Source organism: Prionailurus bengalensis, chromosome C2 (assembly GCF_016509475.1).
Source record: "Prionailurus bengalensis isolate Pbe53 chromosome C2, Fcat_Pben_1.1_paternal_pri, whole genome shotgun sequence".
Lineage (NCBI taxonomy): Eukaryota > Metazoa > Chordata > Mammalia > Carnivora > Felidae > Prionailurus > Prionailurus bengalensis.
In genome coordinates this window covers 144,606,530-144,621,276 of record NC_057350.1, presented here as the reverse complement: position 1 = coordinate 144,621,276, position 14,747 = coordinate 144,606,530, and the positions used below count along the sequence as shown (strand labels likewise).

General features: G+C 36.2%; 1 protein-coding gene across 13 annotated transcripts in view; it reads left to right on the top strand.

Moving 5' to 3' along the window:
* The window catches only part of SLC4A7 (solute carrier family 4 member 7), a 111,732-nt gene that overhangs the window by 43,128 nt on the left and 53,857 nt on the right, over positions 1-14,747 (top strand). For 9 of the 13 annotated variants that reach the window (XM_043595571.1, XM_043595566.1, XM_043595569.1 and 6 more), the window contains exons 3-6: positions 3,642-3,788; positions 10,404-10,542; positions 11,119-11,279; positions 12,763-12,951. In XM_043595571.1, the coding sequence (XP_043451506.1) occupies positions 3,642-3,788; positions 10,404-10,542; positions 11,119-11,279; positions 12,763-12,951 (636 nt within the window). The remainder of the gene's footprint in view (positions 1-3,641; positions 3,789-10,403; positions 10,543-11,118; positions 11,280-12,762; positions 12,952-14,747) is intronic. The other 4 variants (XM_043595568.1, XM_043595564.1, XM_043595565.1 and 1 more) reach the window with 1 other exon arrangement.

Here is a 14,747-nt window from a genome sequence, read left to right as displayed (position 1 = left end):
GTAGTACATGTAGTTGTCCCATCTCCTTGGTCTTCTCTAGGACGGTTTCTTGGTCTCTCCTTGTTTTTCATGACCTCAGCATATTTGAAGGGTAGTGATTAGAGAATGTCTCTAAGTTTGGGTTTGTCTAATGTTATATGAACAGACTGAGATGATAGATATTTGGGGAACAAACCACAGAAGTGATGTGCTCTTTTCAAGGTATCATGTCAGAGGACGCATATCAACGTGACCTACTGGTGACGTTAACCTTGAATACTTGGTTAGGGTGGTGTTTGTGGCAAATGTTTTGATAGATTTATTTTGGGGTCTTTTTGGGAACTACATTTTTAAGTTACAGCTTTTTGTGAAAGCTGGTACCATATGGGGGCCTTAATCTGTTGCTCTTAAAAAGGACATGGAAAGAGGCAAATAAGTCTTCTCCATATTATGAGATGAAAGAAAGCCCTGTTTATTAAAATTGACTTTATTTTTTATTTTTTAATGTTTATTAATTTTTGAAAGAGAGAGAGAGCATGAGCAGGGGAGGGGCAGAGAAGGAAACACAGAATTTGAAGCAGGCTCCAGGCTCTGAGCTGTCAGCATAGAGCCCTACGTGGGGCTCAAACCCATGAGTTGTGAGATCATGACCTAAGCCGAAGTTGGACACTCAATCAAGTGAGCCACCCAGACGCCCCTAAAATTGACTTTGAAAGTCTAGGCTTAGGGGCGCCTGGGTGGCGCAGTCGGTTAAGCGTCCGACTTCAGCCAGGTCACGATCTCGCGGTCCGTGAGTTCGAGCCCCGCGTCGGGCTCTGGGCTGATGGCTCAGAGCCTGGAGCCTGTTTCCGATTCTGTGTCTCCCTCTCTCTCTGCCCCTCCCCCGTTCATGCTCTGTCTCTCTCTGTCCCAAAAATAAATAAACATTGAAAAAAAAAAATTAAAAAAAAAAAAAAAAAGAAAGTCTAGGCTTACTAGGGCTTCTAGAAGGAACCTCTGCTATCTATAAGTTTAGGGTTAGATTTTGTGAATTCCAGGGACTAGGGCAGTTGAAATGTTTAGCAATAATTTTATCAATTAAAATGTGTGGTGAATCCATCGTTTAGCATTTAATGTCACCCCTCAAATATGTGTGACCCAGAACGTGAAGAGCAGACTTAGCTATAGGTTTGTTCTTTTGCTTCCCTTGTTTATCCCAGAGCCATTAGCTTTACGCACCTTGTACGTATCTAAATTTCAGTATCAAGTTTGAGGGAGAGATTAAGTTTATCTCAGAGTTTGTCTGAATAGGTCTTTGACAGAATAAAGTTAAAGGTTAAGGAAAAAGGAAAGAAAAAGTTATAACAGAGGACACCAAGGGTGATAATAAGAGCCAAATAAACGATAAGGCTTGAGCTCCCAATCTTCAGATTCTGGCATATTCCCGTTTATCTATTCTTTCTAAATTGGAAACTCCTATAATTTATTTTCACTTTGGTGTACTGGAGCTATGTGCCAGAACCCATTAATACTAATGTGAGTACAACTTTGTAATTCCCAGGGCACAGTGATGAGAATGTGACTCTTTAATTGACATTTTTCTGTAGTGTTCAAAAGAAAATAGTTTCACTAAAATTAGATAGTAATCATGAGTTTTGTTATAATTTTTTTTTTATTTACTGAAGTACAATTTATTTAACGTAAATTTTATCATCTTACAGTGTATAAATTAGTGGTGACTGGGTGGTTCAGGTGGTTAAGTGTCCAACTCTTTTTTTTTTTTTTTTATGTTTATTTATTTTTGAAGGAGAAAGAGACAGAGTGTATGTGGGGTGGGGGTGGGGGCAGAGAGATAGAGGGAGACACAGAATCTGAAGCAGGCTCCAGGCTCTGAGCTGTCAGCACAGAGCCCACCTCGGGGCTTGAACCCACAAACCACGAGATCATGACCCGAGCCAAAGTCAGACACTCAACTGACTGAACCGCCCAGGCGCCCCTGCATCCAGCTCATGATTTCAGCTCAGGTCATGATCTCATGGTCGGGGTCTGGGCTGAGCGTGGAGCCTTCTTGGGATTCTCTGTCTCCATCTCTCTCTGTACCCTTCCCCTGCTTGTGCTCACTCCCTCTCTCTCTCTCTTTCAAAATAAATACATAAGCATTAAAAAAATAAAGTGTGTAATTAATTTTTTAGAGTATGTTATCTGTATTGCGTAGCCATCATCACACTCATTCCAGAACATTTTCATCATTGCTTCCCCCCCCCCCCCCCCCCCCCGTGCTATATAAATGATTTTTAATTTTGGGATTCTCTGGTAACATTAAAAAAAATTGGTAGTTAATTTGTACAATTTTTTTTTTTTTTTTTTAAATCTAGGGCCTACCGTATATTAGGCAGAGTACTAGGTCCTGGAAGATGTTTAAGCAGATAATTTTAATTCATTGTATTTCTATAGGTCTAGTTCTCTTTTACTTTGAATGTGATTATTTAGTTTACTGATAGTAATATATTGGTAACTGAAACAAATCAAGAGTGTCACCTTTTTCAAACTTAGCTGGGTATGTGTGTTTTGGGCAATTCACATTTTTTGCTGCTCTGGATATTTGTAAATGACTGCAGAATTGCTAGGAGTATTGATTTTGGGGTTACAAATAAATTTTAGCAAGTTGGCAAACTGGAAAATAAAGAATTCACAAATAATGAGGATTGGCTGTATATTCAAATCTCATGTAAAGATGAAGATCTTGAGTTTCTTGAAGTATTTATTTTCTGGCCATTTTAATGAGATTTGTTAGGAAAAGAGTGTCCTTGACTATTCACATTTTAGCTTGTTAATTTTTAAATGTACATAATGGCAAATAGCAGCTGTGTGTCAGAAGGCTTTTGCATGGTTGCAAGTTAGTTAAATTTGTAGCCCACCACCCCTTTCACTTCACACAGCTTAGATAGGAACTTTACTTAAACTATTTAAGAAATCAATTTCATGCCTCAGTATTTGATATAGTGCTGCTAGCTGTCCTAGTTCCCTGATTAAGTTTTATTTAGTGGGCAAAAGCAGAGACTGCTTTTTATAACTGTTTTGTTGGTTACAATACAAACTCAGAATAATGCAGCATCAGCAGTGGCCTTTTATATTCCAGAAGCATATGATAACCTTATTGTATTGCCCCCCCCCCCTCCCATCTGACAATTCATGCCCTTTAATTGGAATATTTGGACCATTTACATTTAATGTAGCTTTCAGGAATTTGGACCTTACTGATTTGGGATTTTCAAAATTCTAATAAATATTTATAAATGTCCATTTGTGAACATTGATTATAAAGTATTATCATTAAGACATATCTCTTAAGAATTTCTATCACCTAGGGTTGACATTAAATGTAGATGGAATAAATTTATGTCTGCATAGTATGATATCTTTCTCAAAATACGTTTTTAGCCTTGCAAACTAATGCTTACACAAGTAACCTGTTTATCTAGTATGTTTATCAGTCAGTGGTGTTAACCCATGATGTAACATTCTGTTTAGTGCTCTGTAAAATAAAATAACAGGAAATAACACTGTTAATTACATGAACTTATATATAATTCTTTTTTATCAAAGCAAAATTCGGTATACTATTGTGTATATTACCTTTGTCCCTTTTGGAAAACCAGTAATGTTTCTGAACTTTTGGCTAGGTCATCGAGCTGTTTATATTGGTGTTCACGTCCCGTTTAGTAAAGAGAGTCGTAGGCGTCACAGGCACCGGGGACACAAACATCACCACCGGAGGAGAAAAGATAAAGAATCAGATAAAGAAGATGGACGGGAGTCTCCTTCCTATGGTAAGAGAAGACACTAGTTCTCTGTTAACACTTTAAAATTCTCTCCTGGAAAGCTTTGTCAAAAAAGTGGAATATTTTCTTTCTTAAATTTTATGTCTGCTGTAATTTAGACATACATATTTTATAAGTCTTGAAGAATACTAATTGAAGTAATATTTTTTCTACAAGAAAGATACTTAGTTTATAGGCTAAGGTCTACTTAGGAGAAGTGAAAAAAGGAAGGGCCTTTGTTTTCTTCGTTGTATTCCAGCTTTGGAATCATAATAGTTGAGTCTTGACATGTACACTTCAGTTTGATGGGATTTTATTTCTTTTCTCTATTACCTATCTCATCATTTATATATGCAGGGAACAAATATCTGGAATCTTCAGGCTCCTGGACAAGATTAAATTTTTTTTTCATTTTTAAATACATTTTTTGGCTAGAAAATTTTATCCACTAAGTTGAACTACTCGGTTATCTGTGCAAATAAGAGTGCTCTGAGTTGATAGTATTGTCTATGAAAGGACAAGATTTTTGTTTGAAAGTAGACAAATATAGAAATGCCAATAGACAGGAAATCAGGAAAAAAAAAAGGCATAGTGTAGAGGAAAGAGAATGTTATAATAAATATTAATGGTACTGATTTAAGTGGCCCTGAGAAATGCGTATGGTGAGAGCCAGAAAAAACCGCTGTGCAGCCTGAGGAGGACTCTTAAGACATTGCAGGTAGTGGACATCGAAGGCATCATTATTTTTTTAGGACATCATGGGCCTACATGGCCATCTCTACACGGGTCCTATGAGCATTCTAGAAAAGTTACGTGAGCAGTACCCTGTAGGCACTTGTGTGCTATGCCAAAGGACCATTTTTGTGAAGAAGAGGGAACGATGCCTATGTGTAATACAGCTACAGCATGTACGTTATGCCTTGCCAATTCTGTGCTAAGCATTCCACCAAGCTCTTGACATACACCCTTTGATTTAATCCTCTCTGCACTTTTAATCTAATTTTATTTATTTTTCGTTTTTATTTTAATTCCAGTTAGTTAACATGCAGTGTTATTCTAGTTCCAGGTGTGTGATATAATGATTCAGTTCCACACATTACCCAGTGTTTATCATGACAAATACATTCCTTAATCCTCATCATATCTAACTCATCCCCCTAATCCTTTCCCTTCTGGTGACCATCAGTTTGTTCTCTGTAACTAAGAGTCAGTTTCTTGGTTTGTCTCTCTGTCTCTCTTTTTCCCTTTGCTTGTTTTGTTTCTTAAATTCCACCTATGAGTGAAATCATATGGTATTTGTCTTTGATTGACTTATTTCACTTAGCATTATACTCTGACTCCATCCATGTCATTGCAAATGGCAAAATTTCATTCTTTTTTATGGCCCAATAATGTTCCATTGTATATATATACCACATCTTTTTTAATCCTTCCTGCACTTTTTAAAAGACAGATATTGTTTTCATTGTGTAGATGGAGACACTTCAGCTTAGAGAGACTAAGTGTGATGGGAATCTCTTAAAAAGCTGTACTAAAAGATAGTACATATATAAAACAGTAATTTGCAGACATTGGACAACAGGCAGTATGGGACTCTGACCTCTGAGAGAGGGGAAGCAAGATGAGCCTTGTGCTTGTCTGAGCATATTACCTAGAGACAGTTTTTCCAGGCCACAGCACAGGAAGGGAATCTGGAACAGAACCTTCCTTGAAGGCTCTCAGAGTTGAGATGGAGTTTGGAATTTGGGAAGGCCAAAGAAGCTAGTCAGGTGTGGAGTGCCAGAGAATAGAGAGCTATACACAGAGGCGGTTCCAAAGGTTGAAGAAGGATTCTTTGAATCTTTGGTGGAGTACTAGTTTAAGCCAAAGGAAACTACTTGAGGCCTGAGAAGTAGCCATCAGAAGGCAGTAGGCTAACTAGTTCTTGGATTTCACGTAAGACTGGGAATAGGGTGTGTTCCCATCAGTCAGAGTGGAAAGACCTTGACATACAGGGCATTGTGTAGAGTTCTCAGAAGGGTATTGCCATAATAGCAGGTCTTAATTAGTTTTGCACTAAAAACTGCAGTGGATCTCCAAAAATTTTTAAAGCAGGTCTTGAAAGAATTAAATTAAATTAAAGGTCTTTGCCAGAACAAAGTATAATACTACTAAAAGAAATACTGTAAAATCTAGCACTTAAACATGTAAAGTTCACACTATCTGATATCTACAAATTACTTGAAATATGAAAAATAGGAAGATATGAGCCATAACCAAGAGAAATAAATCAGTAGAAACAGATCCAGAAATGACAGAATTGATAGAATTAGAAAACAGCACGTTAAAGCAACTACACTGTTTACTTTGAATGTTCAAGAAGATACAGGAAGATGTAACTGTGATGAACAGAGAATTTGGAAATGTAAGAAAGCCCAAATGGAACTTCTAGAAATGAAAAATAAGGTATCTTAAATTAAAAATACCCTAGGTAAGATTAACAGAGGATTTGACTCAACAGAAAAAAAGGATCAGTGATTTTGAAGACAATAGTGATAGAAACTACCCCAAAGTGAAACAGAAAAGCCTAGAGTGAATAGAGCATCAATAATTTGTAGACCAATATCAGTTAGTCTAATATATGTATAATTGGAGTGCCAGAAAGGAGGGTGGCAGAAAAGAAATTTGAAAAAATACTAGTTGAAAAATTTCTAAATTTAGTGAAAACTCTGAATACACAGGTTCAAGGAGTTCAGCAAAACTTAAGAAGAAATATGAAGAGAACCCCACAAAGGCACATAAAAATTAAATCGCTGAAACCGGGGTGTAACAATCTTAAATGAATATGCATGTAGTAAAAGCTTCAAAATACATGAAGCAAAACTGATAAAATTGAAAAGATAGACAAATGTATTGTTGTTGGATACATTTATAAGGTTGTAGATTTCAACTCTCTTTTGTCAGTAATGGATAGAACAAGTTAAAAAATCAATAAGGATATAGAATACCTAAATAACATTATCAGATGGATTGATAGTCACATTCATTGAGCCCTCCACCCAAGAAAAGCAGAATATTCTAGTCCATAAACAAGTCTTAATACATTTAAAAGATTGAAAGTGTATTCTCTGACCACAGTAGAATTAAACTACAATAACATCAAGAAAAATCCCCAGATGTTTGGAAATTAAACAAGATGCTTCTCAATAACCCATGTGTTAAAAGCAGTCACAGCAGAAATTAGGAAACATTTTGAACTCATAAAAACAAAACACAGTACTGGCAATAATTGAGATAAAATCTTGTGAAGTGAGAACATGCTTCTGATGTGCAGGTTCCTTTAGCATGGTACTGTGCAAAGTTAGACTGCCCATATATATTGAGAATTGTTAGATGCAGCCAAAGCAATGCATAAAGGAATATTTATAGCACTTAACCCTTATATTAGAAAAGGAAGATCTGAAATGAGTGACTTACATTTCTAACTTAAGAAACTAAGAGAAAACATAGAGCATAGTAAACCAAAGTAAGGAAAACAAAGGGAAAATATAAACCAAAGCAGAAATAAATAAAATAAAACTCAGAAAAACAATAGCAGAAATCAGACTGAAATCTGATTCTTTGAAAAAACCAGTAAAATTGATAAACTTGTAGCTAGAGTGATTAGGAGGAAAAAAAAAAAAAGATAAATTACCAGTAGCAGAATATTTCTGTACATACACTACAGATATTAAAAGACTAATGAGGGAATATTATGGATGATGTTATGCCAACAAAATTGATAATGTAGATGAGATGGGGAAATTCATTAAGAATAAAAGCTACTAAAAATTGATAACCTAAATTACCCTATATGTGTAAAGAAATTAAATTTGTAGTCTAAAACAGTTCAGCAGTGGAAATTTACTCCCACAGAGCTCATGGATGAATTCCATCAAACATGTAAGGAAGAAATTACACAGACTTCCAGACAATTGAAGATGAAGGAACACTTCCTAATTCATTTTTATGAACCCAGCATTACCTTGATACAAAAATTAGATACAGATATTATAAGAAAATGAAATTACAAACTAAGTATTTCCCATGAATGTAGTTTCAGAAATTCTTAACAAACTAAAAACATATTTTATACAGCAGTATCTAAAGAGGATACTATGACTGTGTTAGGGGGAATAATGCCTACCAAGATGTCCCAATTCCTAATGCCTGGAACTTGTGAATGTTAATCTTACAGCAAATTTGAATTTACAGATGTGATTAAGTTAAGGATTTTGAGATAGGGAAGTTATAGTGGATAATACAGGTTGGCCAGTTACAATCACAGGGGTCCTTAGTAAGAGGCAGTCCAAAGATCAAAGAAGTAGTGGATGTGACCACAGAAGCAACTGATTGTAGTAAGGGGGAAGTGTTCAGACCCCAAGAATGTAGGCAGCTTCCAGAAGCGAGAAAAGGTAAGGAAATGGATTTTCCCCTAGAGCCTGCAGAAGGAACCAGCCCCATGATGTTAGTACTGTAAGACTCCAGAATTATATATAAGAGAATAAATTTGTGTTTATGCCACCAGGCTTGTGGTAATTTGTTACAACAGCAATAGGAAATTAGTGTGATAACCTGTGGAAAAGCAGAGTTGGTGTAAAGTTTAACTATCAATATAAATAATCATATTTATACTATAAAGGAGAAAAGCCATATAATTATCTCAGTAGGTGCAGAAAAAGCCTTTGACAAAATTCCATCCTCATTTATGATAAAACTCTCAGCAAACAAGGAATAAGAGAAAACTTCCTCAGACCGATACAGAGCATCTATTAAAGAAACTTCTTTAATGTCACGTTTAGTGCTGAAGAGATGTAGTGCTTTCTCCTGATTTGGAGAGAGGCAAGGTTGTTCTGTGCTGCTTCTACAGAACATAGTACTGGAGGACCTAGCCTGTGTAATAAGGCAAGAAAGAAATTAAAGGCCTACAGCTTGCAAAGGAAGAAGTAAAGCTGTTTTTATTTACACATACAGGATCATGTATCTAGTAAATCCTGAGCAGTCTATGAAACTACAGAACTATGTGAGTTTAGGAAGGTTGCACTCTACAAAATCAATTATCTTTCCATATATTTCTCTGGTAGTAAAGAACAGCCAGAAATTGCCACTCACAGTAGCACCAGAAATACTGCTTGGGGATAAATCTGATGAAGGAATTGCAAGACCTAAAAATGTTGAAAATTTCAAAACATCAGTAACTTCAGTCACAGTATGTTTTAGTTTGTCCTGCATAGGTCCAAGGGTAGTCCTTTTATATGAAGATCCATGTGATATACGTACTGGAAAATTTTCTAATACAGTTTTTATTGCTTTTTCCCCATTCTTTGTATTTTCTTCATTCTGGGGTTCTTCCTGTTTGATTGTCTTTTTTTCTTTCTCTTTTTCTTTTTCTTTTTCTTTTTCAAGGTTATTTGTTTTGAGAGAGACAGTGTGAGCAGGGAGGGAGGGAGAGAGAGAGAGAGAGAGGGAGAGAGAATCCCAAGCAGGCCCTGGCTCCAGCGTAGAATGTGATGTAGGGCTCAGACCCATGAACCTGAGGTGAAACCAAGAGTGTAACCCACTGCACTACCCAGGTGCCCCCTGGTCGATTTTCTTACTCTGTTCTCTACATCTCTGAACCTTCTGTTTCCCATCTTTTTATTTGTCATTGATGCAGTCTGTCTAATTTCTTCAGATCTGTCTTTTCCTGTGTGAATTCCTTCTACTCTTTAACCTGTTCATTGCACGTGTAAGTGCCTGGAGGTTTTGTTTACTTTGGTGTAAATTTTGAGTTTGACTTCCTGTCTCCTATTCAGCAGGATTCGGTTTTGTTTTCAATTGGTGCTTTTGGTTGTTTGGTGGCCACAGGGCTTTCAACTGTCCTGGACTAGGATTTATACTGATTTCTCTTGAGAGCCTGTACCGTGTAGTTTAAATTCAGATGCCACAAGTGCGGTATCTGTTTCTTAACAGTGACTTGTCCTGCCTCCCTAACCTCAGCTGACAAGAGTTTTACTTCTCTACGATAGCAGGAAAGGCCACTTTCTGTAGACCCCTAGCTTTGCTTTTTCTCATCATTTTTTGGACCTTGGAGATTTTCCTTTTTCACTCTTGAATTTAGCTACATATTAGATATTTTTACAAATTCTGTTTTCTCTAGCATGTTCTTGTATTTTGAGTGAGAAAGAAGTCCTGTCTTTGAGCACAGTGTTCCATGGTTTTGGAAGTTGCTTTTTTTTTTTGTTTTTACATCAGTTATAAGATTAGTTTCACTTGTTTATCTTTTTTTAAAGATTTTATTTTTAAGTAATCTTTAAACCCAACGTGCAACTCAAACTTACAGCCCTGAGATTCAGGGGTCAAATGCTCTACCAGCTGAGCCAGCCAGGCATCCCTTATTTGTTTATTTTTACCATACAGTTTTTCTTTTTTTGTCTGTGGAGGTGACCTCTGTGTGAGACTCTTATTTTCAGATTGTTGGTCCTCGTTTCCTTCAAAATTTATAGTATTTTAATAAAAGAGTATGTTTATTTATTTATTTATCACAAAAACATGTCACTTTCAAACTGAGTTTATCTTTGAATGAATTGTGGCAATTTTTGAGCGTATTTAAATTCTTTTGTTAAGACACACCATCCCAAAGAGTTCAGTTCATTCTTGGCACTGAAGATGATGATGAAGAGCACATTCCGCATGACCTCTTTACGGAAATGGATGAACTGTGTTACAGAGATGGAGAAGAGTACGAATGGAAAGAAACCGCCAGGTAGTAATACTGAGTCTCAGTATTTAGTTGGCTTTTCTTGATTTCTTCTTGTAATGTAAATGTAATGAATTTATGAGCTACCTGGTGCTTTGAAATACCGAGCAGAGAATTTCCTCGTGTCTAGAAGTTACATCTTCAGTGTATCTCTTAATTCTCAAAATTCGTTTTCTTAAGGAATACTTTAATACAGCACAGAAGGCAATTATGTTAATTGTACTTTCTAATGTCTTTGACTAGAGAAATACATTTGAAAAAGTCATGATCCTGCTGCATATTTTCAGTTTCAAAGAGAATTAGAAGTGGAAACTATGGAAATTCCACAGCGGGAATTCCACTGTTGCGATAGAGTAGGAGGAGGAGCTGTAAGGTAACCTGGGAGGATAGATACTGTGGACTATTAGTTTGATTTGCAAAGATGTGTCTGTAGCCAAATTTTGTGGTTGTTGGTGGTGATCTTTGTTTATCTTTAAAAGAACAGGTTTATGTGTTTCATATTAAAAGAAGCAAATAATAAGGATTTCATTATTTATAATCCTCATTATTTGTAAAATGTTTTTTATGTGTTACACATTTCAGATGGCTGAAATTTGAAGAGGATGTTGAAGATGGCGGTGACCGGTGGAGTAAACCTTATGTGGCAACTCTCTCTTTGCATAGTCTTTTTGAACTCAGAAGTTGCATCTTAAATGGAACAGTCATGCTGGATATGAGAGCAAGCACTCTAGATGAAATAGCAGGTTATAGTAGTCTGCCTTTTTTAATATTTAATTTGCGCTGCAATTAGGGGTATTTAAGTTAGGGAAATGTGGTGGAAGTTTAGACCCTTGATTTAATAGCTCTGTGTTGAGTTTCCATCCTGTGTGGGACCACACGAGGAGTACACATATAAAGAACACCTTTTGTCTTTAATGGAGTTTAGGAGATTGAGTTAGACAGTCCCACCTACAGTACCAGCAAGAAAGTGACTAGTGCCATAAGTGGGATATGCGGTCTGTTTCGGGAAATGTAGAGAAAAGAGCTTTTGTTTTTTCAAGTTTTGGACAAAGGTAGCTGGGGAGGATCCACGAGTACATTAAATGTATTACCTATTTTTAGACTGAACACATGGGAACAAGGAACAGGTGGTACAAGGAAAAAGAAAGTAATCTAAGGAGGAGGAGGAAAAGGAAGAAAGGTCTAGAAAGTATAGAGAGGTATGAATTTCATATCAAAGTCAGTTCCCTGTGAATGTACAGATTTCTTGAGTAGGAGACATTTACTTTGGCTTTGCAGTGATCGCATAATACAATGTAATATTTTCATTATTTACAATGTAATGTTTTATAATCCAGGGTCCACTTGTATGCCAGTCTCTAGTCATTGTGTTAATGTTACAGTTTACCTGCTAGGTAGGTTGATTCCAGTTTTCTGTTAGAGGACTCTTACAGGTTTCAAAACTTGACTCTTTATCTCAAATTAGTGGCACTGTTTTTTTAAAAAAAAAAAAGATATAGATATAGATATATATTTATTTATTTATAGGTTAAAAGTAGTTACAAATACAGTTATAAAAATAGTCCAGCCCCTACAATAATGTATCATATGGCATTACATCAATTCCCCCCACCCCCTTCATACCCCGATGTACTCATCTTCCTAGAAATTACTACTTCATGATATTTTACCTTTTCATTTGCTCACTGGTATTTCTACCTCTGGAGGAGTGAGAGCAGAAACTTGATCTGCTTAGTTAAATGCTATATTTCCAACCATAATAGGCAAATAGTTAATTACTGAATGAAGGAGTCCAGATATCCATCTATAGTTTTGATGAAAAATATGAAGTGAAGCAATAAAATACCTTCATGTTTTAGGAAGCCAGTATTATTGAATATTCACTTTAATAGAATTTATTGTGTCCATAGCAGGAAAGCACTTGCAACTACAGGGAAGCTATTAGTGTGACCCCTTTATAAAGGGCCCCTTTATAAATAAATAACAGGACTTATTAAAATAAGGGTCTCCTTGTAACTTGTTTATTTTCCTTAGATAATGTTCATATTTATCTTACGTGTACATTATACAATATCAGAAGAGAATAATACTTTCTAGAACTATTTAAAGATCTTATTTTTCAGTAAGGTTCCACTTACAATTTATTGCTTACTCTGTGTTACGGTCATCCAAGTGTTAGCTTCTTTAGTAACAATGGCTGCTATCTATTTATTTTTCTTTCAATAGATATGGTATTGGACAACATGATAGCCTCTGGCCAACTGGATGAGTCCATAAGAGAAAATGTCAGAGAAGCTCTTTTGAAGAGACATCATCATCAGAATGAGAAAAGATTCACCAGTCGGATTCCCCTTGTGCGATCTTTTGCAGATATAGGCAAGAAACATTCTGACCCTCACTTGCTTGAAAGGAATGGTGAGATAAGTTGTGGCATCCAATTTTCGCTAACCCTTCCGCTCTAACAGCATTCCAGTCTAGTACAGTTAGCATTTGGGAGAAGAAAGATACTTCTTACAGATAATTCTGTGGGTCATTTTAGTATCCCTTTTATTCTTTTTAAAAAATAATGTTATCTTTGTATTTAAAACATATCATTTCTAAAATACCATTCTTGACAACGTGACCATTAATCTGTAGAAATCGTTTAGATGAAAAAATTTAAAATTCACTCTCATTAAAATGGCACATTTAAGTATTGGTGACATACAGAACACTGTCACTATAGCTAATCCTGAATTCCTTCTTCCTATTTATTTTGCTTTTTTGTTTTTGTCAAGAATTCTCGTATAATAAATGAAGGAGGCATAAATTATGATCTGTAAGTTTAATCTTAAAATTCCAAGTCTTGGGTTTAAACTTTTATTATCTGTATTCGAGTTTTTCATAGTGATTTTTCTCTTCATTTCCTGAGTTTACTTTATTTGCTGCACAGAAACTAGTGTTCTGGCATTGTTTTGATGATTTCACTGCCCTTTATTTATACAGTTTGTGCAAGTTTTTATGGATGTTTTGTTCTTATGCTAGGGATGACCTCCCCGATGTCCTCCTAACCTCTGAGAGTGGCACGGACCCACATGTTCCAGCTCTCCGCCCTCACTCGTGGTCTGGTAGTGGTCATGTGGGGATACAGCAGTGTTCTTGTAGCCGGTTACCTCTGTCCCTGTTTTAAGACTGGAGCGCCCGGAGGCTTTGCCTGCCTCTTTTTAAAGTAGAAGAATACAGCCCTGGGGTTCTATTTTGGCTCTCAGAAGAGAGCTCTGAAGACAGTGACTCTGCAAAACCTACATACAAAGGGTTGGAGTTGCTTATGAGGGTCATTCTTGCCTCTAGCTGCTGCCATTACTCAAGGCCTAAAAGGATTAGAGTGAAGAGGAGTACAAGATGGGCCACAGTGTCTCTCTGCTCCTCCTTTCTGTCCCGGCAGTAATAGTATGGCTTTTAAGTGTTCTCCAAACAGCCTTTGGTGATGGGATTTAATACATTTGAAGTTTGACAGTAATCGTCTTTTGCAGCTCAGTGTAAACATACTCAAGACCATCTTCTGAGCGTTTGACCATTAGAACTCTTCTTAATCTGTTTAAGGTTATGCCTCTGTATACGTAAGTGACCCTAAGAATAAAAGAAAGAATTACACTTACTTCGGGGCGTAAGTGTAATTTTAAAGCAAGCCACCTGTGTCACATTTTACCTCTCGTTTTCATCTTTCATGTAGTGTATACTCTCAACTTTTGGGAAATGAGTTCATTTACTCAGAGAGACCCTATTGAATCTTTTTTGCTCATGTGGATGGTTCCTGATGATTCCCTGATTGTCATTTGGTTCCTTTTAATCGTAACACAATGGCTGTTTTCTTTTAAATGCCGTTTTAGCATGGACATTCTGTTATTTTGTTGTGTTGTAGCTGTAAGCTAACAGTTTTTCTGCATGTAGCTTTTGTTTTAAACTAAATGGTGGTGGTTTGTTGATTCATGTCTTGAGATCTCTTGAGTATTTGGCTTTGATAACTTAGATCATATGGGATTGTCTGTCATACCATATTTTTCCTAAAATCAGTGTTATTTTACTAAGGTACATGTCATAGAACACGAGGTGTTTGAAATATAAATATATATGACCTTTGGAAATATGCTAGACTTATTTCGTTATTGCCATTGTTGGTGAAAAATACTTTATTATCTAGCTGGATTAAACAATTGTATTATTTAATTTTA